Genomic DNA, 27269 nt, shown 5'->3' on the forward strand with positions numbered 1-27269 from the left:
ACATCTGCTTCCCGTTTTGCCGTTTCAGAGACGAGCCATCTGTTTGGCCTCATCCCGAACAGCCTGCTTGCTGCTGATTAACTTCCTCACCCCGCCAGCCCCAGGCTCACTGTCTGCTGCAAGGTGTAGATCTTTTTTTCTTTTTTTTTTTTTTTCTTGTTACTCTTCTCTAACTGCTTATAAACCAGAACCTTCACTTCTCTCCCAAGGGACAGGAAGGCGTTGGTTTGTGTGATTTGCAGCTGACACCAGCGGCAGCAGCAGAAGCAGCTGCTCTATCACTCTCATGTTTCATATGTGTGGTCAGGACAGATAAAACTGGGAATTTTTCCGTGTCCTGGAATGGGCTTTAAAACATTGAGACCTTAGCTTATATGAAAAAAGAGCAAAACATACATACATACATATATATATAGAGAGAGATAGATAACTAAAATGTTATAAAGCTAAATGCAGCAAATGTGTTCCTGCAGTTAACAGGGACTGCATTCAGCAAGAGTCGGGTTTCAGCTATGCTTGCTGCATCCTTTTTTTGTTTAAATGTGATAAACTCCTCCCATTTGAAGCCCAGCTTTGAATATCTCACTCCCATCTGTCCCATGTTCAGTGAAACTCTGCGAATTTTTGGCCCTCCTGTTTTCTGAGTGTCCATCTTCTGGCAATGGTGCATTTATGTGGCTGCCAGTGACTTTCATGAGAACTGCACATTCAGCAGCCTTGAAAATTCGAAGTCCGTGTAGTTGAAAAAGAGATGCATCAAAAATTAAAATAGAGAAACTGGAAATATGGACCTCTCATTAAGACTAAGACTTCTGTTGCCTTCCACAGGCCAGGTCTGATGTATTTTTGTATTTCATTATGCATTTGGACCAGAATTTATTCTCATGCACCATTTTCCTTCCAGACAAGGTTGACTTGGAGCACCTCCCTTATGAAGAAAGGCTGAGGGATCTGGGTCTCTCTAGTTTGGAGAAAAGGAGATTGAGGGGTGACCTTATTAATGTTTATAAATATATAAAGGGTGAGTGCCATGAGGATGGAGCCAGGCTCTTCTCAGTGGCAAACAATGATAGGACAAGGAGTAATGGGATCAAGCTGGAACACAAGAGGTTCCACTTAAATTTGAGAAAGAACTTCTTCTCAGTGAGGGTGACAGAGCACTGGAACAGGCTGCCCAGGGAGGTTGTGGAGTCTCCTTCCCTGGAGACATTCAAAGCCCGCCTGGACACATTCCTGTGCGACCTCTCCTAGGCGTTCCTGCTCCAGCAGGGGGATTGGACTAGATGATCTTTTGAGGTCCCTTCCAATCCCTAACATACTGTGATACTGTGTGACTGTGTTTCATGATGGTAGACACAAACCGGGTGGCCCGTAGGAGGGAAGGATTCCCTGCAACTCTGACTCACTAGTCAGGCAGGAACATTTTTTTTCAGAAATCAAACGTTTTAGTTTTCCAGTTGCAACATTTTCAGCTTTCAAATTGTTGCTGTTACTGCTGAAACTTGAAGCTTTCAGTGAAAACTTCTTTATTTTTGACCATCTCACAAGCTGACAAAAACAGTGCAATATCCTCAGTCTACTGGCAAAGTCAGGAGCATTTCTGACCCTTTTTCCCCAAATAAGATGTTGAATGACCTTGCCCCAACCTTCGAAAAAATATAAAATTGTTACATAACCAGATCTGTGTGCTCCAGGTCTGGCTCTGAGTTCTCATTTTGGTATCTGCTAAAAGAATCTTGTATGTTTTAGTGTATTTCTCGATTTTTAAAAACTGACTAGGAAATGTTGGGTGCTGAGTACATCTTCATACTGTTTTGGGTTTTAAATGCTTATGTATGGATTGGGAAGCCTGTGTGGGGACTCAAGACTGAAAATACTCACCCCTGGTAGTCATATGTTTGTGTCTTTGCACCTACAACAGTTTCTGATGTAATTTAATGAAACTGTGGGAGCAGAAAAAAGACATAAATGCAATGATTTGAAAAAAAGACTTTGAAATGCAATAGATACACAGAATAGATGTTTAGCTACACAAACTTTCATTTATATCTGTGCATGTCTTTACTTAAGCTCAAGGATTTAATAATATTAACTAAGAATATTACTTTGGTCTATTTTTGGGATTACTATTATTTAACAGATCATATTTATTTTGCAGGAGAGTCACCCACTGAAACAGAAATTTGTAGTTTACTTCATTTACTGAGAATTAGCTATGATGGTGAACAAAAGAATTACAGTGTTAAAAGGTTCCTTCTTATAGAAAGTAGTCACAGTTTATGATAAAACCGTATCACAGTAATGTAAGGAAAATTTAGATTTTGGGAACCTGTAGAAGAATTGATTGCAATATTATTAGAGGTGTTCAGTTGGTTTTTATCTCATTGTGTTCATAATTATACAGTTTCACGAATGGAAATATTTCTAAAACTTTATAAATGGTGCTTTTTCTAAGCAAAACGGTGGTGGTTGTTTGCAATAAATACATAATGTGAAATGTACTGTGCTGGAATCTGAAGGAAACAGAGACACCTGCAGAGAAATCACCTTTGTTACGGCAAATAGTAGGAATAATTTCTCAGTGTTTTGTTTTGAATTACTATGGCTCTACATGCAGAAGTAATTGTGTTCTGTAATGACTTTTGCTGGCTGGTGGGAGGGAAGGGTAAGAGGAGAGGGCTGGAAAGGAAGAAACCTCAAAGTCAGCAGCTCTGTGAGTATTGTGGCTGGGGACAGTCTGGATAGGAGGTGAACAACTTAGGACTTGATCTTCAGATGGAGTTGGCTTAGCAAGGCTGCTTCACATAGCTGGTGCGTGCAGAGTGACAGACACGGTGTGACTATTTTCGACCACAGAAGATGGTTTGTGAGGGGAGCAAGGATGAACTCACCATGGTGCAGGCTACAGGTGCGGCAGCAGAGGCTGAGGTTGTGCACAATGCTTAGCACTCCCTCTCTGCCCACGAAGCGGTGTCTGCATCTCACCATACGTTGCCCACACATATACACACACACAGTCACCACCCCACACACAGAGCATCCAGCTCTTCTGCCTTCTTCACCCACTCGGAGAGCGGCAAAAATGTTCTGGGGCGTGGCCTTAGGTTTTTTTACCATGTTCTCTTGTCTTAAAAGATACATCTCGCTTTGTAGACATAATTTAATAACATATCCAATTTTTTATGAAATTTGCTTTTTTTTTTTTAAATACAATGTTCTCAAAGAAAAATGAAGTTACAATATAAAATCACAGCAAAAACAAAAAGGTGTGTAAATACAACTTGTCTATCAGAAAAGGCAGTGTTTGGGGAAGGGCTGGGAAGCGGTTATTTTTTACTTTTTAAAAACATATATAAAATTAAAGCAAGTCACCATATTTACTTGTTTTAGGGTTCAGCTAAACCATATCAGGGTATTGCACCATAGCAAAAAAAAAAAAAAAAAGATAAAAAGGGATATTACACTAAATTATAGTTTTATGAGGGCACAGTTTGTTTCAATGTACAGACACGCAACATCCTATTTTCCTGCCATCCTTGCATATGTTCATAAATAAAATTATCGAAACACTTGTTTCTGAACAAATTGATTTTGTACAGAAAATAAAAAAACACCTAAAAAAGGCAAACCTAAAAAAGCCCCTTCATGAACAGAGGATGCTGTTTGCTCCTGCCTTTACACTATGCCCTCTGATACACTGTGTCTTACTATACTTACTTTTACTACTGTACTGTTCAATATACAACATCAACATATTCTGTTATAGTATAAATAAGAAAACTCCAGACCCAGGAAACAAACCTACTGTGACTGACAGTGCATCATCATGTCATGTGAACCATTTTTGATATATATACACATACATATGTATATAAAATATTAATGATACGCAAACCTACAGATCGAGCATGTGCATGTCGACAAGAAAAGCGACACGGAAACTCATACATGTGCATGTGTGCACAGCAGTGCTGCAAAGGCAGTGAACCTACCCAATAATCTGAAATCACATTTAAAAACTAAGTTCAAGGCAGTCTTAAACTCCTCTGGAGCTGTGCTTATTTACACGGTTAATGAACGTGGCTTTATTTGTGTTGGATTTTAGTAAAAGCAAAGCAACAAAAGCACCTGAGTAAGCTCCTGTCTCCCTCCTCTTTATAGCTTGGGATGTCTTAAAATGAAGGGTTAAAAAAAATTACGGCATGGGGTATATAGTGGCCTAAATCTAAGCTCAGTAGGAAATTGCTGCAAGAGCAATAAAAGCAGAATGTTTCTGTACAGCTAACATGTGACTACACACAGGACGTTGCAGCAGAGCTGGGAAATGACTTTGTCCCTTCTTGGTTGGTATCAGTCAAAAGTGGAGAGGCGCAAGAAGAACCGAAGGTATCCTACCAGCTGTGAAAAAATGAACACATTTCAACTTTATTTGAAAAGAAAGTAATGAAGTAAACTCATCACCCTAAGGTACCCCCTTGAAGGTCCTCTTCAGGTCATTTCTATACAAAGTATTTGTCAGTGCCTCATTGCTGGGTACAGCCTGCCTTGAAGCTGAATGTGTAGCAGCCATTGATGACACAATTTTCTCTGGGTCATGAAAGTGGCCAACGATTCCTTGTGGTCACCGTCTGCACAGTGTATTGGGCTGGAAGGTAACGAGCAATATGTCTTTTGAGGCAACTGAGCTATAATGTGGGAATAGAGGGGATCACCTTTGGGCCTCTAGCTTACACTGCTCATTTTTTTTTAGGGTTGTTGGCCATTCTGTATGTAGTAGCCCACCTAACATGTACTTGTAATTTGTTTTCACTGTTGTGTATGTGCAGCGGTCCATGGATGTTCATACATAGCATTCACATCTGGGGACAAAGCTACTACTTAGGCATGTACTTTCAGTGTAAAGACACCTCTATGACCATGTGTCATATGAATTGAGTGTCTTTCTTACAGTTGGCATGAAAAGCTAAGACATGAGATTGTAAAAGCATACATTTGTAATTCATTATCTCGTCAGTATCTTTCCTGTAACTTCGGTGGTGTTGCTCTTGACTTACACCTGCAAAAGTGAAAGCAGAACAAGGAACTCTGCATGCCTGTAATAGTATGTATATATAGGAAATGTATATCAAATATAGCTACACATATCAGGCCAAATTGGCCTAGGTATAAGTGTTCACAGTTCCATCAAATCTCTCATATAATAAATATATGTGCTTGCATACACTTGTGAATGGAAAACATGTAAGTGTGTGACAAGGCTGCTAGCGTTTGTTATATGACTATGTTTGTTGGAGAATATCCACTAATTACACAGAGTGGAAGTATTTATATATTAAGTTAATAAGATGGCTTATTTTTACGAATGTTGCCCAGGAAGTATTGCAGCACCGATGACAGATTTTTATGCAGCTGCAAAAATGTATTTTTCGCCCAATCTTAAAGCATCAGGGAGTTCAGGGAGAAGAATGAACTATTTGGAAGAGGAAGTTAAGAAGAAGATTAAAAAAACCAATATCAGCTGTGTTTAGGGTTAAAATCAATTAATCATAGAAGTTTTTATTCTAACTGAAGTTACAGTATCTGCAGCAGAACCTGCCATGGAGTAAGGTCTTGGTGGATTTTACTGCACTTTGCAAAGTGCTGCAGTCTGTGGTCTCTATTCAGCAAAATACGATTTTTTAAAAATTTAACATTAGTTCCACTGAAGTAAAAGTAACTTAAAGCACATGGTGAAATTATTTGTTGAATAGGAAGCCGGGGTTCTCAGCACCTTTGAGGGGCTTGGTGCTGCATTAAACAGCAAGTGCCAGTAAAAAGGGAGAAGGCTGTGAATTTTGATGGGCTGGTTTAATTCAGCTCAGTGCTTTAAACATAATTAAAAGTGCAACACTTAAGAGTAGAGCCACAAAATCTACAAGACGACATCTTCTGTGAAAGTACAATGGGATTGTTTGCATATGCAAGAGAGGGACATTTGGATGTTTTCCAGGCAGTTTAAAAAGATGAAAAATGTGCATAAGGAGACATTCCCCACATGTATTTCTAGCTAGTGCTTATCTCGACTGTACATCATACTTTTCTATATAACTAAAATTTTAAAAAGAAAGAAAAAATTAAATACATCATAACTTGTTTATGCAGAGAGAGGAGGGATTTCTTAATGAAAAGTGGGGGTTTATTGGATAGGGAGAGAAAACACTTATTTAAAGAAAAGCCAACAATACCCTTTTTCTATACATTAAATGCAATTCATACTTCACAGAGTATATTACAAGGGTGGTTTTTATCTCTTTCACATGCCTGCTCGCCTGCGTGGTTACACAAACAAGGCATGCTGTGATGTCAACACCAGCAGCACCCTTGCAGGTGGAAACATTGTACTTTTTACCACCAAAGCAACTCAGGACCTTCTGACTGGGGATCCTGTCCCACTCCAGCTGTCTGCAAAGTCATCTGGGATGGGGCCTTCCATCTTTAATTGAGGTTAATCTTCCCAAAAGGGTCAAATAATATCAGGAAGCCAAAAAACATACATCTGGTGTAAGAGGCCTATGCTCAGGGTGTTAAGAAAGGAAGCTTGGCCACTCCTGCCTGTCATGTCCTCCTTTGCGTGGTACATCCTGCGCATGGTTAACAGTTTTGGCAAGGGAGGTTTGCAAGAAGCATCAGTGAAGGGAAGGGCTTTCAGTTACGTGACTACAAAAACTCCTACTTACATTACTAAAGGTTTTTGGTGATCAAACATTTTCAATAAAAACTTCAGTACTTATTTTAGAAAACTGAGTTACAATGCATGCTACCAAAAGGAAAAATCTTTTCTTGTGGGAGAAGATAGCTGAACTTCTGATTCTCTTGTTGCTTTCACTGTCCAGCTGACTTGTGCTTTGTTGCTGTCGTGGCTCGTGCAGCTCCAGTAACACAGCTGTTGAGGCCAGATCTGTGCCGGAGGAGTTTTAACTCATGTGGAAACGGTGCTCCCCTCGAGTTATGTGGGAAGAGAATTCGTACCTGTCCTGGCTATGGTAGCCACACATGTTGCATTCGAAAGGATCACGGAACCCGTGGCAGCCCATATGGATCGTATACATCACGTGATCCAAGAAAAGGACTCGACAGTGTTCGCACTTGTAAACTTTCACTTGCTCCCCATTGCTGCTGATCACTTTGAAAGCATCCTGGGAATTGTCAGTACCCGCCCTCAAGACATCGTACTGCCTGTTTTCTTCTTTTATAGAGATGCCATTTCTTGCGTGGGGACCTATGTGGTTTGTCAGGTAAATTAAACCACTACGTTCCTCGTTATTGCTCTCTGTATCTGTTGAGTCTTGACAGCTGTTGCTGGGTGAGGCATCTCTTTCGGAAGAGACAGATTTGGCTTTGGAAAGCAGCAACAAGTTTTCCACTGCGCTGTCCTGAGCTGTGTGGTTGGAGCGAGCCTGATTGTCCCCGAGGGGTTTGTGGAGCTGATACATGGAGCTGATGACAGGCACAACCTCAGAACCACCTGGTGGTGTCTGGACAAGGGGACGCAAAGACTCTGCCCCCAGGTAACTGATGGCGTTGTTAATGGCCTGGTCTATAACGTGCGTCTGCATTATCTCATTCTCCTTCTCATAGTTGGTGGTGGCATCATATGGAAGATCAGGCAGACATTTTTCACCTACAGTGAAGAACAGTCAGGAGTTAGAGGGTTGATTTCTACATAATTAAAGAACGGAATATCATAGATTATTAAAACAGCAATATGGAAGAAAAGAGTTCATCAAATCCACCTCTGAAATTCACCTCAGGTATTCATAGTTCTTCAATATAGCCATTCAGAAAAATTGTTGGTTGGTGTTTGTTTTGTTTTGTTTTAACCTGCAAAGTACTTTGAGGTCTTTGGGAAAGCAACTAGATGCAAACACGTTCTGGAAATAATTATATGGGGACTCACGGCATCAAGTGCTTCATCCTCTCTGCCTTCTGACTGGACTCCCTCATCTGCCTCCTGCATGGAGCTGAGGCTGCCTTTGTGGTTCATGAAGACAGTGCACCAGCACAACTGCAGTGAACCTGGCCTTCATGCTTCAGAGCGTGAAGCATGTTATAAATATTTATCCCTAAAATATTACAATTTTAGACCGGAAATTGTATGCTTTAGTTTTAGACCTTCAGTTTCTTATAAATAACCCACATTGGCAATGTGGCCCAATGTAGTTTTGGGGAAAAATCAACAAAAACTTAACTTTTCATATTGACACCTCCCACACACACCTTGTTTTTTAAATAAGCTGTGTTACACACATTACCAGAAGTTTGTGCCAAAAAGTTATTAACCACCGGAGCAGCCAAGAACCATGGAAAAAATTAAAGTGCATTTGTAGTTGGAATATGTTTTTCCTAGGAGGTAGGGCCTTTATATAGCAACATTACTTGTTACTTGTAACTTTGATTTGGGATGCCAAAAGTCAAGACTACATTAATGTATCTCTAGCTAGATACCCTCTTACTGAATGCTGAGTTTCACTACAATTTCTCAAAATTCATGGATAGATAAGACTAAGCAAAACATAGAAGGTAAAAATTAGGAGTGAGAGAAGCTATTTAGATGCACAGATGCTGATTTTATGAACCTGAACAGTCTTCTCAAACAAGGTAAACTATTGAAGTTATTATCAGGCCCCTATTTAATTTTGTGCAAATGCAAAGTGGTAAAAAATCCCCATAAGTTCCTAGGGACTATCAGTTACACATTGTTTATGGTCCGGATGGATTTTCTAGCTCTGTAGATCTTGGGAAATTTGTTGAAAGCCACAAACATCTCTATGAGGTGCTGTCACTATTTCCTAATCAACATGACATTTGCTGGTAGTCCTTGGAAAGTCCTACTTTGTCTAAAAGAACTACTAACAGGAGCATGAAAAATTTACCAGAAGATCTGCAAATTAATTGATCAACAACTTCCCACCCAGTTTCTACTCAAATCAACTATTCAAAGTCAGTGAAGAGCACAGAAAACTTCTAGTATGACATTATTGCAATGATGGGGCTGAAGTGTAGAAAGTCCTGCTGTCTACATTTCCCACAAGATCTGGTTTCATACTAGTTTGTCCATGCTCTGTAAGCAGAGAAAGAAACATTCTGAGCATTGCGTAAGTTCCTATAGTGGATGTAGGGTACAGACACCTTCCAGCTGTGCTGCACAAGCTTCTGCTTCCTCTTGTTTCCTTTCCCTATTATTCTGACAATTTGAGCACCCCTCTACTGGGGTGCATTCTTTTTTCTTCCGGATTTGCCTTTTCTAATGCTGTAGTTTTCAAGCAAAATTTCAGTCTTAAGATTCAAAATAGGTGTTTTGAAAGATTTTTGAATTAAATACAGAAAAACTCTCCTAATATGAATATCCCTTGACTCAAGGGAGAAAAAATTAGGCCAAAATAATTTGTATTCCATAAGCACTGCATACCACTGAAAAGTGGGACCAGTCTTCATTATACACAAAATTTTGGGCAACCAGAAGGCATTATTTTCATAGCTGTTTCTTGGGTAGTATTTGCTTTATGTAGCATAACTAGTTGGCAGTGGGACTGAGAGGATCAAGTGCTCATAAGAAAAATTTGTTTCCAAGCAGAATGTCTGAAACAGACACAAACTTGAGGTAGGCAGGTATCATTTCTATATCTGGGCAATGCAGATAATACTTGCACTCATTAAAAATAATAGCTCATTTCTGTGGTTATTAGAGCATAAGTAAATTAAACTGCCAATGGTTTGATGCACTTCAAGGTTTGAACTGCTCAAGATTCTGCAGCAGATACCTAAATAGTAAAAATACACTCAGTGCATATGGACACTTTTCTTTCTTTTTCCTTCCCTTCCCTTCCCTTCCCTTCCCTTCCCTTCCCTTCCCTTCCCTTCCCTTCCCTTCCCTTCCCTTCCCTTCCCTTCCCTTCCCTTCCCTTCCCTTCCCTTCCCTTCCCTTCCCTTCCCTTCCCTTCTTTATTTTCTTTTTCCTCCTCTCCTCTCCTCTCCTCTCCTCTCCTCTCCTCTCCTCTCCTCTCCTCTCCTCTCCTCTCCTCTCCTCTCCTCTCCTCTCCTCTCCTCTCCTCTCCTCTCCTCTCCCTCTCCCTCTCCCTCTCCCTCTCCCTCTCCCTCTCCCTCTCCCTCTCCCTCTCCCTCTCCCTCTCCCTCTCCCTCTCCCTCTTTTTCTTCTTTTCTGCCTATGTTTTTAACATGATAAATGTGTCAACATCACCTGCAGTCTTCACTCTCTAGTTTGGATGGCCCAGTTTTGCTCTCTATTGTAGTTTGCTAGCTATTCTAGTATGAAATACAGAGAGATTTTTACAGACAACTGGCTTTATTTGGTGAACAATCTCATTTTTGAAAGGTAATGAATTTAACCTTGAGAAAAATGAGTGAAGAAGCAGTCATTCCTTTATGCAAAGGATGCCATTTGCTCCTTCTCCCTGGAATTCAGCACAGGGATTGGGATGACACAGTAATCTACCAGAGCAATAAACATGTTTTATTGCTCAAAAACTCTCCTGACCAGCTGGCCCAACCTTGCGTTACTCAGGAATGTACCTATTACATGAAGCAGCAGGTGAGGATTGGAAAGGAAAGGATTTGGGGGCATTTTCTTGTCAGAAAAGTTCATCCTTTTGAAGGTTAGCAAATTTCCCTAAATATCTGCTGTCAGTAGGTTGTCGTCCTACACCGCACCCTGAATAACTGACAGGAAACACTGCCCTCCTAAAAGTCCTATTTAAACTGTCTGCCTGTACTGTTTCTCAGGGAGAAAGAGAGAAAATGAGAATGAAAAATATAGACCACACCCACAGATACATCACATATAGGATACTTGCTAGTACATTTTACATTTTAACAATTCTGGTCTTCCTGAAGCTTTCATAGAATTAGTATTTTGCCTATTGCAATCAGTTACTAGAGTGTCTAAATGAATCAGGTTTGCCTCATAGAGTTGATATATTTTTGGTAACTATCTCTACTAAAAGTTTCATCCTTCAAAAATAAGCATTTCTTATCCTTGAATACCTCCTGAAATTGTTGCCTTTGGACTTGAAGACAATCTTGGACTTCCATTTCAAACCTTGTTGCACCTCCTGACGTAGCTGAGATTCCCTTTTCCTTGTATAAAATACTAGCTTTGCTTTCATCCTTCTGTCTTCATTAAAGAAAATATATTCGGCATTTCTGTCCCATAAACTGGCCTTTTTTGCCTTGACTTTTGACTGAAGACCTTCTAATGTATGTTTGTTTTTTTTTTTTTTTCCAAAGACTTTGGTGTTCTTTGATTGTCTCCTATGGAATAATTTTATACAGGAATGTGCAGAGAATTATAAAAGAACCTAACTACTTCTGAGGATATTCTGCCCTCTGATTCCCATATTTTTATTAATTGAAGACCAACTCTATACAGCTGACAAAACATTGTCTGTGGCTATCACTGTTCCAAAACTGATGTAACCACTACTTCATACAGGCTTACCAAAGAAAGCAATTGTAGGTATAGCCTCCATTTTTATGCATCTATGTTTTCATTGCTAAGGTAAAAACTACTAGGTGCAAATGGACATGAAGGTTTTCTATCATATATAGAATCTATTCAAAGATCTTTTATTTTACGTACTATTCTCAGACCTAGGTTTGTTTATTTCCATTATCATTTTGGGCTGTAAATGTATACAGAATTTATGAAGGTGTGAAGAATATTATCCAGCCTATGCTCAAGTCTTCACAAATGCTTTCACAAACACCAATATACCCAGATCTGGATGTCATCCAAGAAGTTAATAAAATAACCCTGAAAGTGTGGTCAAATGCTTTCCCAATAGGAAAATTCTATTTCTATCTTCAGGTTCTTAAGGCAACTTCAAGAGCCTGTCCAGATCTCGTAATGATCTGGTTCATAAGAATTAGAAAAGACAGGAAAAAACCTTAAAATTAGTTTCCAGATGTGGAAAATTAATCATTCAGAAATGTATGCTGGAGAAGTTTGATGGGGTTTTTTTGTTTGTTTGTTTTTTCCTGCCAGCACATAGCTCTATCTGCTTCTATAGAGACATTGCTAATTTAGAAAAACAAGTAAAATCATAAAGCAAAAGTAAAAACCCCATGAGATGGATTTTGGGGTTTGTTTTCATTTATTTTTTACGAGACAGCAAACGTTTAACTCTTACCAACAAATTTCTGAGGCATAGAGCTCTTACGTTTGGCGACGTTACTTGCTAGTCTATCCAGCACGAGGGATCTTTCTGACCCTATCTTGCACAGGTCTTCAGCCATTTCACTCTGGTTAGTTTCCTCTTTTATGGCTGAAATCAAATGACATCAGAAGGGTTAGGCATGTTTGTTCCATTTTAATGGAACTATTGTCTTCAGGTTGTTGCTTCACAGCTAATGTCTTTTAGCTCCCAACCAGCTGGAAGGAGGAGCTCACCGCTGCAGACACAGGATGATTCTGACTCTTGGTAACAATGTCCCTCATGCTGATTAATTTATGCACATGTTCATGTTTCCCTCATTTAGGGTACAAAAATGAGATTGCAACTGCAAGGCATCTGCCTGTATGTAATGTAATCACTCCACCTTTCTACAGCCACTCTCATTTCTGTGAATGAATTGCATCCTAACCTTATACTGGACATGAAGCAGTTTATCTTTTCACCCTCCCACTGTCACCCCCACCCATCCCTCTGCACCTCTCTCAGGGGAACTGCCTGTATGATCACTGCTTCTTTAGCAGGAAAAATGGACAAACTTCTCCACTCCAGCAGTGGAAGATGTGTTTGCAAGCTACACCAGCCCTTTTCCCCTAATATCGCTAAACTTCCTTGATGCAATTTTAGACTTTAAATGGCAATTTAACCTAAGTTGGTAAAGTCATGTCTATAGTGGAACACTGATTTCCAGCGCTCAAACATGTTTCTCAACCTCAGCTGCTGCTGAGACACTGCAGAATTAGAAAGGAGTTTAGCTGTGAGGGTCTAGGAAAGGGAGACTATTCCACTTTCACTATATTTCACTTCAGTACTTTCCTGCAGAAACAGAAGAGGTGTATGAAAATGCACTGTCAAAACAATGACTATGAAATATGTATGGAAAGGTGTTTCTGAATTCCAGCATCTAAAGGAAAGGTGATATACAGTGAGATCACAGCACAACTGTATTTTGTTTGGTTTTGGTTTTTTTTCCAAGAGACATCAGAGGCAAGAGAGAAAGGGGTTAATTTTACTTTTACCTCCTACTAGGATGTGGATATTTTTCCTGAACTTGTGAGAAAAACAAAAAGATATTTTTTTTTAGACTTCGATTCTGCAAGCTATATCAAATAGGTGCACCACTCTGCTACTTTTTACCTTCTGTGCCTGCTGAGAATTTCTTCAATCACTGGATTTACTGGTTCATGGAACCCATTACTCTGGTACCTGGGTGTTTCTCAATTCTTGAGAACACACCATTTGTATGCAATGTTATTTTGGCAATATGCTAATGCCACGAAAGGATGTTTGTGAAAGTCTCATTGTTCCTGAAAGATGTGAAATCAGGATTTGGTGGATAACTGGAAAGAGCAGGTGAAATGTCCGAGACAGCAACACCCCACAGTACGAAGCAGAAGAGTAGACAACTGTTTCTTAGGTCACTACTGCAGCAGCACATACTCAGTGATGGTGACAGTGGTGGTAACAGTGACAGGGAGTGTCATGGAATTATGTCCCAGCCCCATAAGACACTTAAGACTGTGACCAATGCAAGAATTTGTTCATGAGGATGCAGGATAGTAAAGGGCATTGATGGTATCTAGCCATCATCAAACAAGCACACATGAGCAAGCACCTTGTGCTGACCAAGGCTTCCAGATACCACTTCACGAAGAGACTTACAGAGAATGTTTTAAAGCAGCCCATTCAACAAGGAAACAAAAAATTGAATTTTTGTTTAAAAGTTGAAATGATCACAAAGTATCTGTTTAGGATATAACAACATTCAATTTCTAATTGATTCAAGAGAGGGTAAGTTATGTATTCAATTTTCAGACTTTTAATGTTGCAACTTTTAAAACTGCCACTAAAAAAACCCAACCCACTAAACAAACAAACAAAAACACAAGCAAAACAAAATCAATCCAACCAAGTAAACCCCAACAACAACAATACCACACACACAAAAACCAAAATAACCCACAGATCTGGCCAAATTTAATTACATACTAATTTCCAGCCTTTTCAACTGACACCCCCTGAAATTTGCCAACAACTTAATTCACTAATTTTCTGTAATTTGGTGTCTCTGAAACAACAACAAAAAAAGTATCTTTCCATATGTAAATCCACAAGTGATGTATTTTAAAACTTGACCAACTATTTCTGGTTCTATTTTATACAGGCCTGGTAGGACTTCAGCACACTTCCACCCAACTTGAATGCAAAACTCCAATTAATATCTCTGAGAGAAGAACTTCACATGGACAGTGAGATTCTAGTGCTCTAAAATAAGAACTTTGCCTTAAAATTCAGCAGGTTCCTAATTTCATGCTGAATCTCATTCTCTTAAAGAGATCAAATAAAAGGTAAAATATAAATACAATCTCTTTTTCCCCTTCTTACTCCTTTTTGCTGGATCTTTCCCCTACTTAAGTTCTTTCCCAATTATATTTGTTAGAATTACAAGCTGATGGATCGCTTTTACCATTTTAGGCCCTTTCAACTGACATTTTTTCTATGTTTTAAAAACAAAGTATTTTAAAGTGCTGTAAAACACAATCCCACTGTAGCAGAATGTCAAATTAGATGCCGTAGCAGATTTTTGTACCAAATTTTTTGAGTTTGGGGAAAAATAAAGGGCCTGAACTATGACTCTAATAGCTCCATATCACATCTTGAAATGTTACAAGAACAGTGGTAGTGTAACTACTTGCTTTTCTAGGTATAATGTAGAATGCATTAAAAAATCTGAGGACACTCACTCATTCTCAACTGTTTCATTATATGTTTTTATCTTTAAGTTTGAAAGGGAAATAAAGAATGTAAACATGGCAAAATTGTATATCTGCAATGAAGTAGAAGAGATTTTTAGAATGTGAAATACTAGGAAAATGCAGGAAAGCTTTATTTTTAGAAATGTAAGGAATTTATTTATTAACAGAGTACTACTTTTTTTTTTTTCTTATACTTTAAGAGTGATTTTTTTTTCCCAGGATACAACGTCTAAACCCAGAAGTTACTCCTTTCATTTTTTTTCTCGTTTGCAAAAGTACTCCTATTATATCAAATACAGATTTATATGAGACTTTCTGTATATGCAAGGAAGAAGTTATTCATCCAAGCATGCATGAATTCCTCAAGTTTTCATCCCACTGAGATATTAGATACTCAGTCCCAAGCTGGTGTAAACTCTCCTGTCATGATTTGCTGTAAACACATGTCCATCTCTATAATTGTATTGTTTCTTATCAAAGTTTATGATTCCTTACACTGGTTTCATCTGGACATTTTTGCTTACTAAGACTTCAGTAGTAGTTCAGGTACTCATTCACACAGATTTTCATGTTCTGCTTGTAGCCATTCAAGTCCATGTGCCACACACTGAAAATTCAAATCCCAAGACAGAATATTTGCTTCTAAATCCTGTCACCTCTTTGAGGAATAAGTATTGCTGCTTACTGTATATTACATTGAGCTTTTCTATTTATACATTCTCCAGCTCCTCAATAAAATTAGAAGGGGCGCTACTCTAACATGTTGTCTGCCAGAAGCTCCTCAGCTGCTATCATTATGTGTATATACTTTACATTATTTAATAGCACGTAAAACCAGGTTCAGGTTCTGTCCAGATACAAAATATTGAATGAGGCATCACTGCAAATAGGTCAGAGACAACCTTCCATTTTTGTAATTTGACAAACCAAATAACATATACTGACAGGATCAAAAAGTACGCAATAAATGTAACTTACTGGACGGGTTTAAACTCTACCACAGAAGCTGCATCTTATATTGTCTATCTAAAACTCCATATGAAAGGGGATTTTGTATGGCTATTTGCTGTGATCAATCCCATAGAGATATTTAGGATCTTTGTTAAGTAAAATCCAAACCCCAATATCTGCTTGCTCTATTTCTGGGCATAGTTTTAGATTTTGTATTCTCTGAGAAATGGACTTTACCTTCATCATAAGATTGGTCTCGTCTCTCAGAGAAGCACAACAGCTGCTCACCTCTCCCAGCTTTCTTTTAAAGAGGAGGCTGGGTAGAATGCTGTCAACAAATTATTAGTCTTGCTGGTCTGTCCCAGTCAAACTGGCTAAATTAAATGCTTCTGGCTTCATGTCCTCTTGCTTGTAAAAAGGGAGATCAAAACCAGATGGCTCATCCTTGTTAGAGAAGTTGGTCCCAGTGGTCAATTAAGCCCCTTAATCTGTACCTGGGAAGGGCAGAAGATGTGCAATGCAGAAGGTTCTGCAGCCCTACCTAGAACACTGGTATTAAGTCTTTATTAAGAATACATCCACAAGAGTATTGTGATACAGGACTCCAGACAAAAGGGAAAGGTGGTGAGATGATGTAGCCACACTGTCTTGAGATGGTGAACTGAAATCTTTCAGGTCTTGCAAGTGTTTTGCTATGTGCCTGAGTTTTACTTTGGCTTTTTGTTTGAGCTAAACAAAATAAGACAACAGCCAAATATTTATCAAATATAGAATAAATCCAGATGAAATATCATACACATGGTGGGGGGCTGAGAAGTGTGCCTCCACAATGCAAAAGATGCACAGATGGTATTACTGTTCCTTTTGCACTCCTTTTTCTGCATACATGACAGGACAATGTAAATCCCCAAATGGACACGTTTATTACCTGAATAAAGGCTGCTTGAGATATTCATAGTTTGCAGGTAGTTATGACAGCGTTCCTTATGTTCTTCCAAAGAGCTGCGCTGCTTATAGCTGCGACCACAATATCCACATTTATGGGGTTTGCCAACTGGAGAAAACACAGTTCATTGAGAGATTCAGATGAGGTACACAACAGTGTATTAACAATGATAAGAACAGCAGGAAAAAAGCTCACGCCAAAAATAGACCCATGCTACGGTGAACCAAATAAAGATCTTGTTAATTTAAAAACAAACAAACAACCCCCCCCAAACCAAAAACAAACTAATGGAAAACTGTATGCCTTTACATCAACAGGCCAATTCTGTGGGTGCTGCAAGCTGATTTCAGATGATTCACATCAGATAAGGACCGTGACATTAAATCCTCAAAAACAGCGTCTACGCAAGTCAGAAACTGAGACACCTTCAAAGGTCTGGGCGTAGTCGCTTTTGTGCCGAGCTCCCACAGAGACTCCCAGCAGGGGAACTGGTGGTGTAGGTAGAGACACAAGCCCACGGCTGGATGTCAGTTCTGATGTAACCAGAACCAGTACAACCCTTTTAGGACAGTGTTAGATTTCACATGTTTTCTGATTCTGGAAATTCAAGAGAAATGGCATGACAAAATTCTTCCTGTATTACACCAATCCGGATGTATGTAGTTCCGGGAATTTCACAGTAACAATATGTTTTCACGGAATTCTGGACCTGAATTTTCTGTCCTAGTATGACAAGACTCACTTTGCATGTGATTTCACAATTTTAGATGATTACACAGATTAACTTTTGAATTTTATTTACAAATTCTCAAGTGAAAATCAGACTCAGACATCCAACTTGTTTTATAACGTATTGACGTCAATTTGCCAACTGCAGGAGCTAATCCAAATCTATAGTTTATGCATTGTCTCTTTATCTATGGAATCCTCAGAGTTTGACAAAAATGCCTAGCTGTAATTTCATGTGTATATATAAAATTATGTTTAAAATTGTGCAGCCGTGAAAATCAGTAACAGTAAGGGAGATGGAGGCAAAATAGTCTTTTAAAGATGTACTTTCCTGAATCAGGCCAGAACCAAGCAGAAACAGGACTCATTTTGGACATCTGAGACCAACGTTATGGATCTTATTATTTAATGTCTGTGCTAGAATTTCCTTAGTTTTTGCAACACAAAAATTTTTGCTTTGAGATCTTCTGCTACCTAGAATTTGGTTCCAAAGCCAACTTTCACAAGTTACCAGTGTTCAGTTCCAGCAATGTGTTTTGGAGGTCTCCTATCCAAATAACCATTTACTTTACCAGCTTAGCTTGGGAAACTAGATGAGACAACACTCCGCTTTTAAAGGCACTTTAAAAAGGTGCTAAATTGGTTTTGCTTCATAGAAGGTCTGTGACTATGGCTTCTGCCAAACAATGAGAGGTTTGTGGTAATGGAAAAGCACAGCTATTCAAAAGTGTTTATTCAGATCTCCATACTACTGTTCAGACAAAAAACTGGAGAACTGTGGCAGAGTCCTCTTTTTTGGAAGATTATCATCTTTCTATCCCCCACTTTCACCCTCCTTCCCTCCTTCCCACCCTTTCTCTTTCAAAGTACTTGTAATAACAAGGTACAACAAATAACTGCTGCTAAATGCTGTAGGTGGTATTCACGCTCCAGTCGAGAATGACTTACCAAACTGGAGGATTTTGAGATTTCATTATTTAAAACCTAGTGTGTTTAGACCTTAGATCTCTATATGCAGATAAATGCCATCCAAACTCTAAAAAAAATTCATCAGCTTTAATTCATGTTCATAGTTCCACAAAACGGATTACTTAGAGGAGGCTTGAAAAATGAAATCCTTATACAGAAACTTTTAAACAGCCAAGAAGTACGGGGAAAAAAGAAAGAGTTCTTCTGGTGAAGGATCATGAGCATGAGATGAGTTTAGTAATTTCTTTGCTGCTAAAACACCATGGCCGGCTCACATCTTGGTTAACCCCAACATGGGGTGACTCTTCTTCCCAGGGTGAGAAGACCTGTGGGACTTGGTGTCCGCCAATGTCCCCGTCTCCTCAATGGATGCTGTGAGGACGACCTCTGGACAGTCCCACCCCTTCACTTACCCGAGTGAGTCCTCAGGTGTCCCGTGAGGGCATCCCTGCGACGGCAGGCGTAGTTACAGAGGTGGCACTTGAAGGGCTTTTCACCCGAGTGCAACTTTATGTGGCGCAGAAGGTTGCCCTTCTGTGTAAAGGAAGCTCCACACTGATTGCACTGGAAAGGGCGTTCTCCTATGGGGAGAAGGAGAAAATATGTGAGAACAAAAAAAAACTTACACGGTGACAAGAGAAAGATTTCAGTGAGAAAGTTGTTTTCTCACTGCTGCTCTGTGACTTCCACCGGCTGCAGGTTTGATATAACATGAGGCTTTCAGACTAAACCTGCCAGTTTCTTAATGCTTCACTGGCTGGGTCAATTTGATCTGAAAATCTAATTTTTTTTTTCTAAATCAGAATGGCACATCACAATGCAAATTCAAACTCATTTAAATAAAGTGACTGCAACATTTTGTGTTGAAGAGCCACTCTTCCTGATCAGCAGTTTTGGAATAAACCAATATCCAATTTTGCATGTTGTGGCATTTGGTGGGGTTTTTAATGTGGCTTTTTTCAAAGGGTCTTTAAAATATGCCACTGAAGCAGCAAAATAAAAAGGAAACTCATTAAAAATGCATTTCAGGATCACAAGTTCATTTCAGCGTTACATTCTTATATTTAAATGAAAGGCACTTCATTATAACAGTTATAATAACTTCTTTTCATTTACATTTTCCCTGTATTTTCCCTTTCAATTTCTTCTCCATTACCTGTCTGTCCCTAAGCAGCCAAATCAGGAAAGAGACAGAGAGAAAGAGAGAGAGTAAAATCATGTAAGTTAAGACAGTGCAAAGGAAGCCCTGTACTTCCCCGCCAAAGTCCCAGCCCTTCTCTAGGTAAGGTATGAACAGAAGAGCTGCACAAATGGGCCCTGCTGGGCTACAGTTCGGAGGGACACAGGGAAAAACCTGAAGAGACACAGACTTGATTTGTCTAAGCTGGTGCCTGTTATCAAGGAAGCAAATCAACTAGCCTTTGCAAATGTTAATATGGCTGTTTGCTTTTTAGTGCTGTTTAAAATCAATACGCTCATTTATTCACTTAGTTTGGGTTTTTTGTTTGTTTGGTTGCTTTTTAAAGATTTAAGATAGATGAGGCCTTTTCATAACTCAGTGGGAAATAAAATATGTTTCCAGTATTACATTATCCATCAGATACGTTATCCGTTACGTTATCCATCAGATAGGCGTAAAGGAAAATTTAGACATGAAAGTACTCCATCAACAGGAACTGCTTCTGCATGCCCATCTCTCTGTAGCCCTCAAATAAGTCAAACTAGACTTTGAAACTCATTTGCTGAATTCTATTTCTCTTAGGCATAAATGTAATCTGCTATAGCAGTTACAATGCATCTGCAATATTAGCAACAGCTCAGAGATGAACTGCTCTTCATTTTCATTTTCTTTATATAACAATAATACTGAACTTAAAATTTCAGTGCTGAAGTTTAAATATATATATGAAAAAAAACCAGGTTAAACAATTTCTTTCTTCTCTCTCATTTAAGCATCATGTATTATTTTGCACATCTAGGACCAGCCTATATGTCCCTATGTGTGCAGCAAGATAATTTTTGACTTTTGTGTAATGTAGCAGAACAGCTGAAAAAAAATTAGGCAGCAGCACTGTCCCAACCTAAAAATCTGCAAACTTGACCATCAGGCTGACAGCTTTAGCATTCAGCAATCAGTAAAATGAATCTACTTTATGGCAAGATATCTTCATTGGTCAAATAGCTTCAAGCAGATCAGCATAGTCCCTGTCAAGCCAAATGAGCTCACTTTCTTCATCCATCAAGTAGCTGTATTCGTCTAACCTATATCTGCAAGTGGTTCACCTAGGGTGGCCCACAAAAAAAGCCAGCATTAGCCTGACAGTATTTTGCAAGGTACTTCATAAGCCATGCACAATAGTTGTTAGGGGAAAAAAATAACAATTAAGAGTCTGTCTGCTTTACCTCTTAATCTTTGGGGCAGTTACTCAGTGTGGAAGGTATTTTTCAGATATGGACTGAAACAGTAATGAAGAAGTCAGTTTCTCATGGGGGACACAAATTCAGAAGAAATGGTTGATTCTTATTAAACAGCTTTCCTAGCCTTCATTTCTGTTATTTTTACTCAGAGGAGTAGAAGAGGAGGAAATGAGGATTGTAGAAGAACTCCAGGAGTGAAATGCAGAGCAAAGTAAGAATGAAATTTATCTCCAGCCTACAGCTCTCGCAATTACAGGGTGAAATTTTGCACTGGGTGGAGAAGACAGATGGGTGGAGCATTTCAAACAAGACTGCTGAATGACAAATATTTCTACAAAACTTACAGTGGGATCAAACATAACAGAACCTTCACTCATGTTGCTGTTCTAGGGAAACGACACAAGCACCAAAATACCCTCAAACTATGTGTAGCTTGCCTGGCCCTTGGTCATTCATGCTGAAACTACTGGGGTGGGGAATAAACATCTTGTGAGCCCAGCAAAGCTCTCAGCCCCGCTAGGATGGAGGTGGTCACTGATGGAAGGTTACTAGGTGTGGCGCTGTCCCCCCAAAATGGGGAAGGGACAGGATGGAAAGAAAAAAATGCATCTTTTGTTTAAACACTCAGCTTTGTGTGTTATTTTCTTGCCAGTTCTGAATAGCATGTCTATCCGGTGTTGGTTTCACTGCATGATGTGTAGCTATGGATGAACATGGGCCCAGGTGCAAAGACTGCAACGGGACCCTGAATTGAATCAACCACCATTGTGGTGATTTGCAAGCCTTAGTGGGAAGGTGGGCCCTGGACTACTTATTCAGTGAAGAATATCTGTCATCTTAATTGAAATCTTTCTAATTTCTTAAACAATATAACAAGACAAAAGTGAACTAACTGATGACTTATGTTAAAGGAGGAGATATATATACGTATACCTGTGCACACATACATATATATGTACATGTATTCATAGGCACACAGGCACACACATATATGCACACTGAGCAAGCAAAGCCTGAATCTATACCCTGAGGTCTCAGCACCAGGGAGCAGGGCGGGAGAGGAGGGTTTCTCCTTTCTAGAGCTCCTTTTTCCTCAACACCAAGCAGGACTGGAGAAAAATCAGTGTACTGAAAGCCTTGGAGAAGGAGACTGAAAAGAGTAGGGCATCTATAAGTGGGATTCACTCCGCAGACAGGAGCAACAGGTAAGGCACTAGGTAGCAGTCAGTGCTGTATGGCTGCTTGCAGACAGGAGGGGGCAGAAATATCAGGTGCTGCTCTGCATATCTGCACTTGGCAGGTGTATTCATTAAAAGTAATTATGCCTTTTATCAGGTCAGACAGTCATTTTAATTTGGCACTTTAGTGTGCTAGAGTTTTGTTCACTTATCAAATATTTAAGGAAACCTCAGTGCATATGCAGGTTTTACATGAATTAGCAGCAAAGTAATTCATTTGCAAGTCTTATTCCTTCACCAGGCATGTATTGAAATGGGCTTTGGTGTAGTCAGTTAAATGTCTGCAATAGTATATCCCATTTCTACTTTAATTTTCACAGCACAGCTGAAAGGAAAAGCAGTCACCACCATTTCCCCATGATGTCCCTTTAATTTAAACTACCAGCTCTGAGCCTCTACTCCCTTGCCAGCCCCTGAAAAACCACCTGAGCTCACCTGAAGAGGCTGCTCAGGAGAGGAGCTGAGGACAAGTCAGGAGGGAAAGCGTCTTCCCATGGAAGGAGTCAGGGGTGCAACTTTACACTCTTTAGTTTTATGAAGTGTGAAAGAAGAAGGTCCTGCTGAGCGAAGTGCAGCTTGTGGGGTGCTTCCACCTTTGGTTTTAACTACATTCCCTGATTAAAAAAAAAGGTCCAGTTGGCAAGGGGAGGGCTCTGCAAAGGGTGGAGAAGTATTGGAGGGGCAGCCCTTGTGTGACAGGGCCCCAGACACCCTTGGCAGGCACATGAACCCCTCTGCCAGGTAGGGTATTTGGGCAACTGGAGATTTGTGCCCGGCAAAGCAGCGACACAGGGAACAGGTGGCCCAGCTCGTCCTCCAGAGACTCAGCCCACTGGGTACCAGTCAGTGCATTAGAAACAAAAGCAGCTCTGCCCACTGCCTCCCTTAAATCAGGCACACAGACCTTTCAGCCCTGGTGCAAACCCTGCCTCTGACCTTCAGGGACCCAAAACTGCTCCTCTGAAGCAGAAACAGCATACATCTGTTGAAATGACAGCCTCCTTAAGCAAGTACAAAGACTTCTAGTTCTAAATGCATTTTAAGTTGCAATATTTTATTTTAGCTACTATGGCATCCTCTCCAAGCCCATGGGTCTGTTTAAAAGGCCTCATGTCCAAGTCATTTTCCATATACATTTTATCAACTTTTAAAGGATCACAGTAACATTAAATTAAAAAAGAAAGGAAAAATATCAATCAACAAGCATGTTATTATACCTAGGATGTAGGCTGCAGCCTCTATTCTGAGAACAAGTTGTGACTCTTCCAATAAAGGTAACTATCTGCTCTTCCCTAATAGAGGGATTGATCATATTGAATTGAATAGACAATGTAACACCATTGCTAACATCCCCAGCACTGCTTCTGGACGTGGCTAATCCACCATACACTGGCAGATCGCACCCTTCCAGGGCTTGAACAGCCACAGTTACAACGACAGACATTAGCACTGGGAGGGGTGGATGACACCTGAGGTGTTTTCATGGATCCTCTCCATTAAACTCTCAAAATGCTTTGCTAATCTCACTCCTTAGTAATCCTGGGGAAATCATTTAGGCGTGACTGGGGGGAGGCAGGTGAAGACAGTGTCTATGTGTTCACTAGCATGACTATTTCAGTGGAATTTAACCATCAGACAGGTCGTTCTTACCTTGAAAATATTTAATAATCATCTCTCATTTGAATATTTATGCAAAAATGCCCAACACTTTATTTACTTATTTTCAAAGTAACTTATGTAGCACAACAGTACAGTTCAGTTCTTGTCCTTTGACTATGGATGACCACAGAGTTTAGATTGGAAGCCTAATTTTTAAACAGCTTATAGCAGGTAAGGTATGACTCACCCTGGTCTTTACTTCTTCATTTGTTTCAGCCTCTTCATTTTTTGCACTCTTTGAGACTATTTACAATTAGAAAATTGGGGCAAGAGGATACACAGCACTGTACAATGAAAAGCTATCCCTATGGAGCACATCTTTACATGACCCTTTTAGTGTCCCAGTGGAAACCCTTTAGTCCAAATTCGACCAGTGACAGTACTTGTTTTTACTTCATGAAACATTTGACATAAAATCAACCCCTTTTTTTACTAAGACTGCCAGTACAATTCCATTAACATTTATTTTACCAATCACTTTCAATAATCATTGATCTATAACAAGCTTTGTTGCATTGTTGAAAACATTAGAATTTGGTTGATTTCAGGGTTAGTCACATATGGGTTTTTCTTCAGGAATTCTTAGAAATTTCTCAGAAATTAAACAAGATTTCTTTACTTTAAAAAAAAAAAACACAAAACCAACATGTAGCTTCAAAGCAAACTGCACAATTTCTAGCACAATAGATGGACTTCCACTGAGAAGAAATTTAAGTTCCTCTGCTGTCTGAAATGGCATAACAAAATAACCAAGTTCCAAATGCTCACTGATGCTGCATTATCTTACAAGAGGGAACATGTGCATGATACAGAAAATAAATCTCAGTTCCTAATATGTGGCCAATTGTTGCCAGCTAAAGGAAAAACTATGTCAGGCCTTACCAGTGTGGCTTCGTTTGTGAACCATGAGCACATTGGGACCGATGCAAATTATCCCACAGATATCACATTTTAGCTTTCCGTTAGGAAGTCGAATGCCTCCAACTCCTGACATAGCCTTGCTGCCTGGGCCATTGTGTGAGCCATTCATTTTTTCTCCCGAGGTATCAAGCATTCGTAAATCCTCCGCACATTCTTCCCCATTCATTTCACAGGCACGCCCATTCTCTTCATCACTCTGAGTCTCTATTTTAATATTACCAGCTGAAAAAAACAATACAGGATGCCACTCAGTTTTGTTAGGGAATAAATACGGTGGCAAAGAAACAATCACATCAAAGGAGATAACTTCTAAACAGCATGTACAATATACCTAAGTAACAAAGGCTACAAACATGACTACATTTCTATGGGCAACGCAATGCATTTGTAACACATGGAGCAATGAACAGTGAATATTAGTAACACAAATGCAAAGCATCCAGGGAGCTGGAAACCCAAACAACATTACAAGTCTGTTCCTAGGTCACTTTGAGATTTTTGCATTTGTAATGTTCATTTTGACAGTTCAGGTTAATTGGAATGAAACTTAAAATGAATCGACTTCACATGGTTTTGTCCAAAGCAATTGTGAAAGTAACTCATCAAAGACAATGGATGAAAATGAACGGAAAAGACAACATTCTCCAATTGGCAGGAAGATCCTGAGGGTTGTAGTGAATCCAAATATTTGGTTTGCAGTTCTTTAGGGTAAGCAAGGACAATGGGAAAGCAAAGAGTACACATATTGATAAAGCAATCATAGTGGGGAAGAACAGAAGAAAGAATTTAAGGGCAAGAACTATCATTACAGGAAATTATGAGTGATAATTGTGTTTTTAGGACAGCAGGATTAGGATCACTGAGTAAGAGGAGAGGAAGTCTACAGTCATGAGCTATTATTAAAAAACAGTCAAATAAACGAAGGTGGGTGGGAGAACCATTTTGATTTGATTGGATAAGTCCTTTGTATTATAACCCCAGAGGTGACAATCGCGTGCAGCTAGAAGAAGAATTCAGGTATAAATTTAGCATAGCCTCAATACATGTGATAAAATGTAGGCTGGTAAATTTGATCTGATATGAACATAGCAAACCTAAATGTTGCGGAAAAGGGCCAAGATTCAGATCAGCTAGTACCAGTATTCATTCCTCTTCTTTCCACAGGACTGTATGACATTTTGTGTAGAATAAACCATCTTTACAGTTATTTCTCTCTTTTCTAACCTGATTATTTTGATGAAAAAAAACAGTTCTTCATTACGCTTCATTCCACCCCCAAAAAGAAAGCATTTTTCTTTAGTGGTTAGCTGTGTACAAAAGGGGTCTGTTTCACCCAATAAAGACCAGGTCTTTTCCTTTTGTGGAACAGCAGTTTCATGGTAGCCTTATTCATAAGTGATGGTGTAACAATGACATAATTAAGCTATCAGCAATAATTACCTCAAGAGATTAAAGAATTTTACATTCATTTGAAGTCGAAAGGTTTGACAAACTGCTCTGCTACACCCTGAAACCTCCCAGATGTTCCAGGAGGACTCATGGATGTGACTGGCAAGAATATCTGACTCAAAATCTTACTGGGAAACATGTTGAGTGTAAAGGTGTTCACATTTCTGAACAGTTCTTGACAGGACATCTTTTATAAAGTCTACCAATCTAGGCATTTTAATGATTTTTCAAATGTCACATTTTTAATGGAAATCATATGCAAGACAGAATGAGTGCACATCATAAATATAATTATTTTCTTTAAAATGCATGCCCTAAAAAGGGGAATAATTTAGAGATATGGAAAGAATAATGATCAATGAGCAAACAGTGATATACAAAGGTGGCATGACTGGCTGAACAGAAGTAATCTACATCATTCTGCAAATTTAGTGGACTACAACCCCACTCTGCTGTTTTTACCAAGGCAAATGGAAGCAACAGAACTATTTGGCTTAAGTATATGTCAGATTTTCCATAATTCACACACTACTTTTTTTTCCTCTTAATTATAATAAAAAAAATTATAATTTGAATGTAAACATTTTTACAAAACAGTTGCCTGTCAGGGATTTGGAGAAGGCTTTATTTATTTTTTTTTTAATTAATTTTGAAGTAGGCTTTATGTTAAGTAAAACAAAATACAAATGAGCAAAGCAAAAAGATCAGACTACTTATCCCTATGGCAGCATATGCAGACAAATATACATTGCTGAGAAGTGAAATGACACAAACAAAAATAATGAAATTAGGAACTAGATGGAAATGCTCTGTAGTGAGCTGAGTTTGCAGTATACTTACGGGAAAAAGATTTGGGAATTATTGCATGAAAGTCCCTAAAGCCGTCTGCCCCGTATGCAGCTGTAATAAAGAAGGCAAACAGGATGCTGGTTTGTGGTACTGCTAGCAGTAAACGTAAAAGAAGGTGGCATTATTGCTATAAGAGAAGTAGTAGAAAGACAGAACT

At 39.2% G+C, this 27269-nt stretch overlaps 1 protein-coding gene across 13 annotated transcripts in view; it reads right to left on the reverse strand.

Moving 5' to 3' along the window:
- Positions 1-4399: 4399 nt before the first annotated feature.
- IKZF1 (IKAROS family zinc finger 1) overlaps positions 4400-27269 on the reverse strand; it is a 69719-nt gene continuing 46849 nt past the window's right edge. For 5 of the 13 annotated variants that reach the window (XM_071804431.1, XM_071804430.1, XM_071804428.1 and 2 more), the window contains exons 4-9: positions 27104-27163; positions 24776-25036; positions 18992-19159; positions 16863-16988; positions 12186-12320; positions 4400-7660 (exon numbers count right to left, since the gene is read on the reverse strand). In XM_071804431.1, coding sequence (XP_071660532.1) covers positions 6954-7660; positions 12186-12320; positions 16863-16988; positions 18992-19159; positions 24776-25036; positions 27104-27163 — 1457 coding nt within the window. In that variant the 3' untranslated portion in view covers positions 4400-6953. The remainder of the gene's footprint in view (positions 7661-12185; positions 12321-16862; positions 16989-18991; positions 19160-24775; positions 25037-27103; positions 27164-27269) is intronic. The other 8 variants (XM_071804432.1, XM_071804434.1, XM_071804433.1 and 5 more) reach the window with 8 other exon arrangements.

The sequence above is a fragment of the Patagioenas fasciata genome, chromosome 2 (genome assembly GCF_037038585.1).
Source record: "Patagioenas fasciata isolate bPatFas1 chromosome 2, bPatFas1.hap1, whole genome shotgun sequence".
In the NCBI taxonomy this organism is placed as follows: domain Eukaryota; kingdom Metazoa; phylum Chordata; class Aves; order Columbiformes; family Columbidae; genus Patagioenas; species Patagioenas fasciata.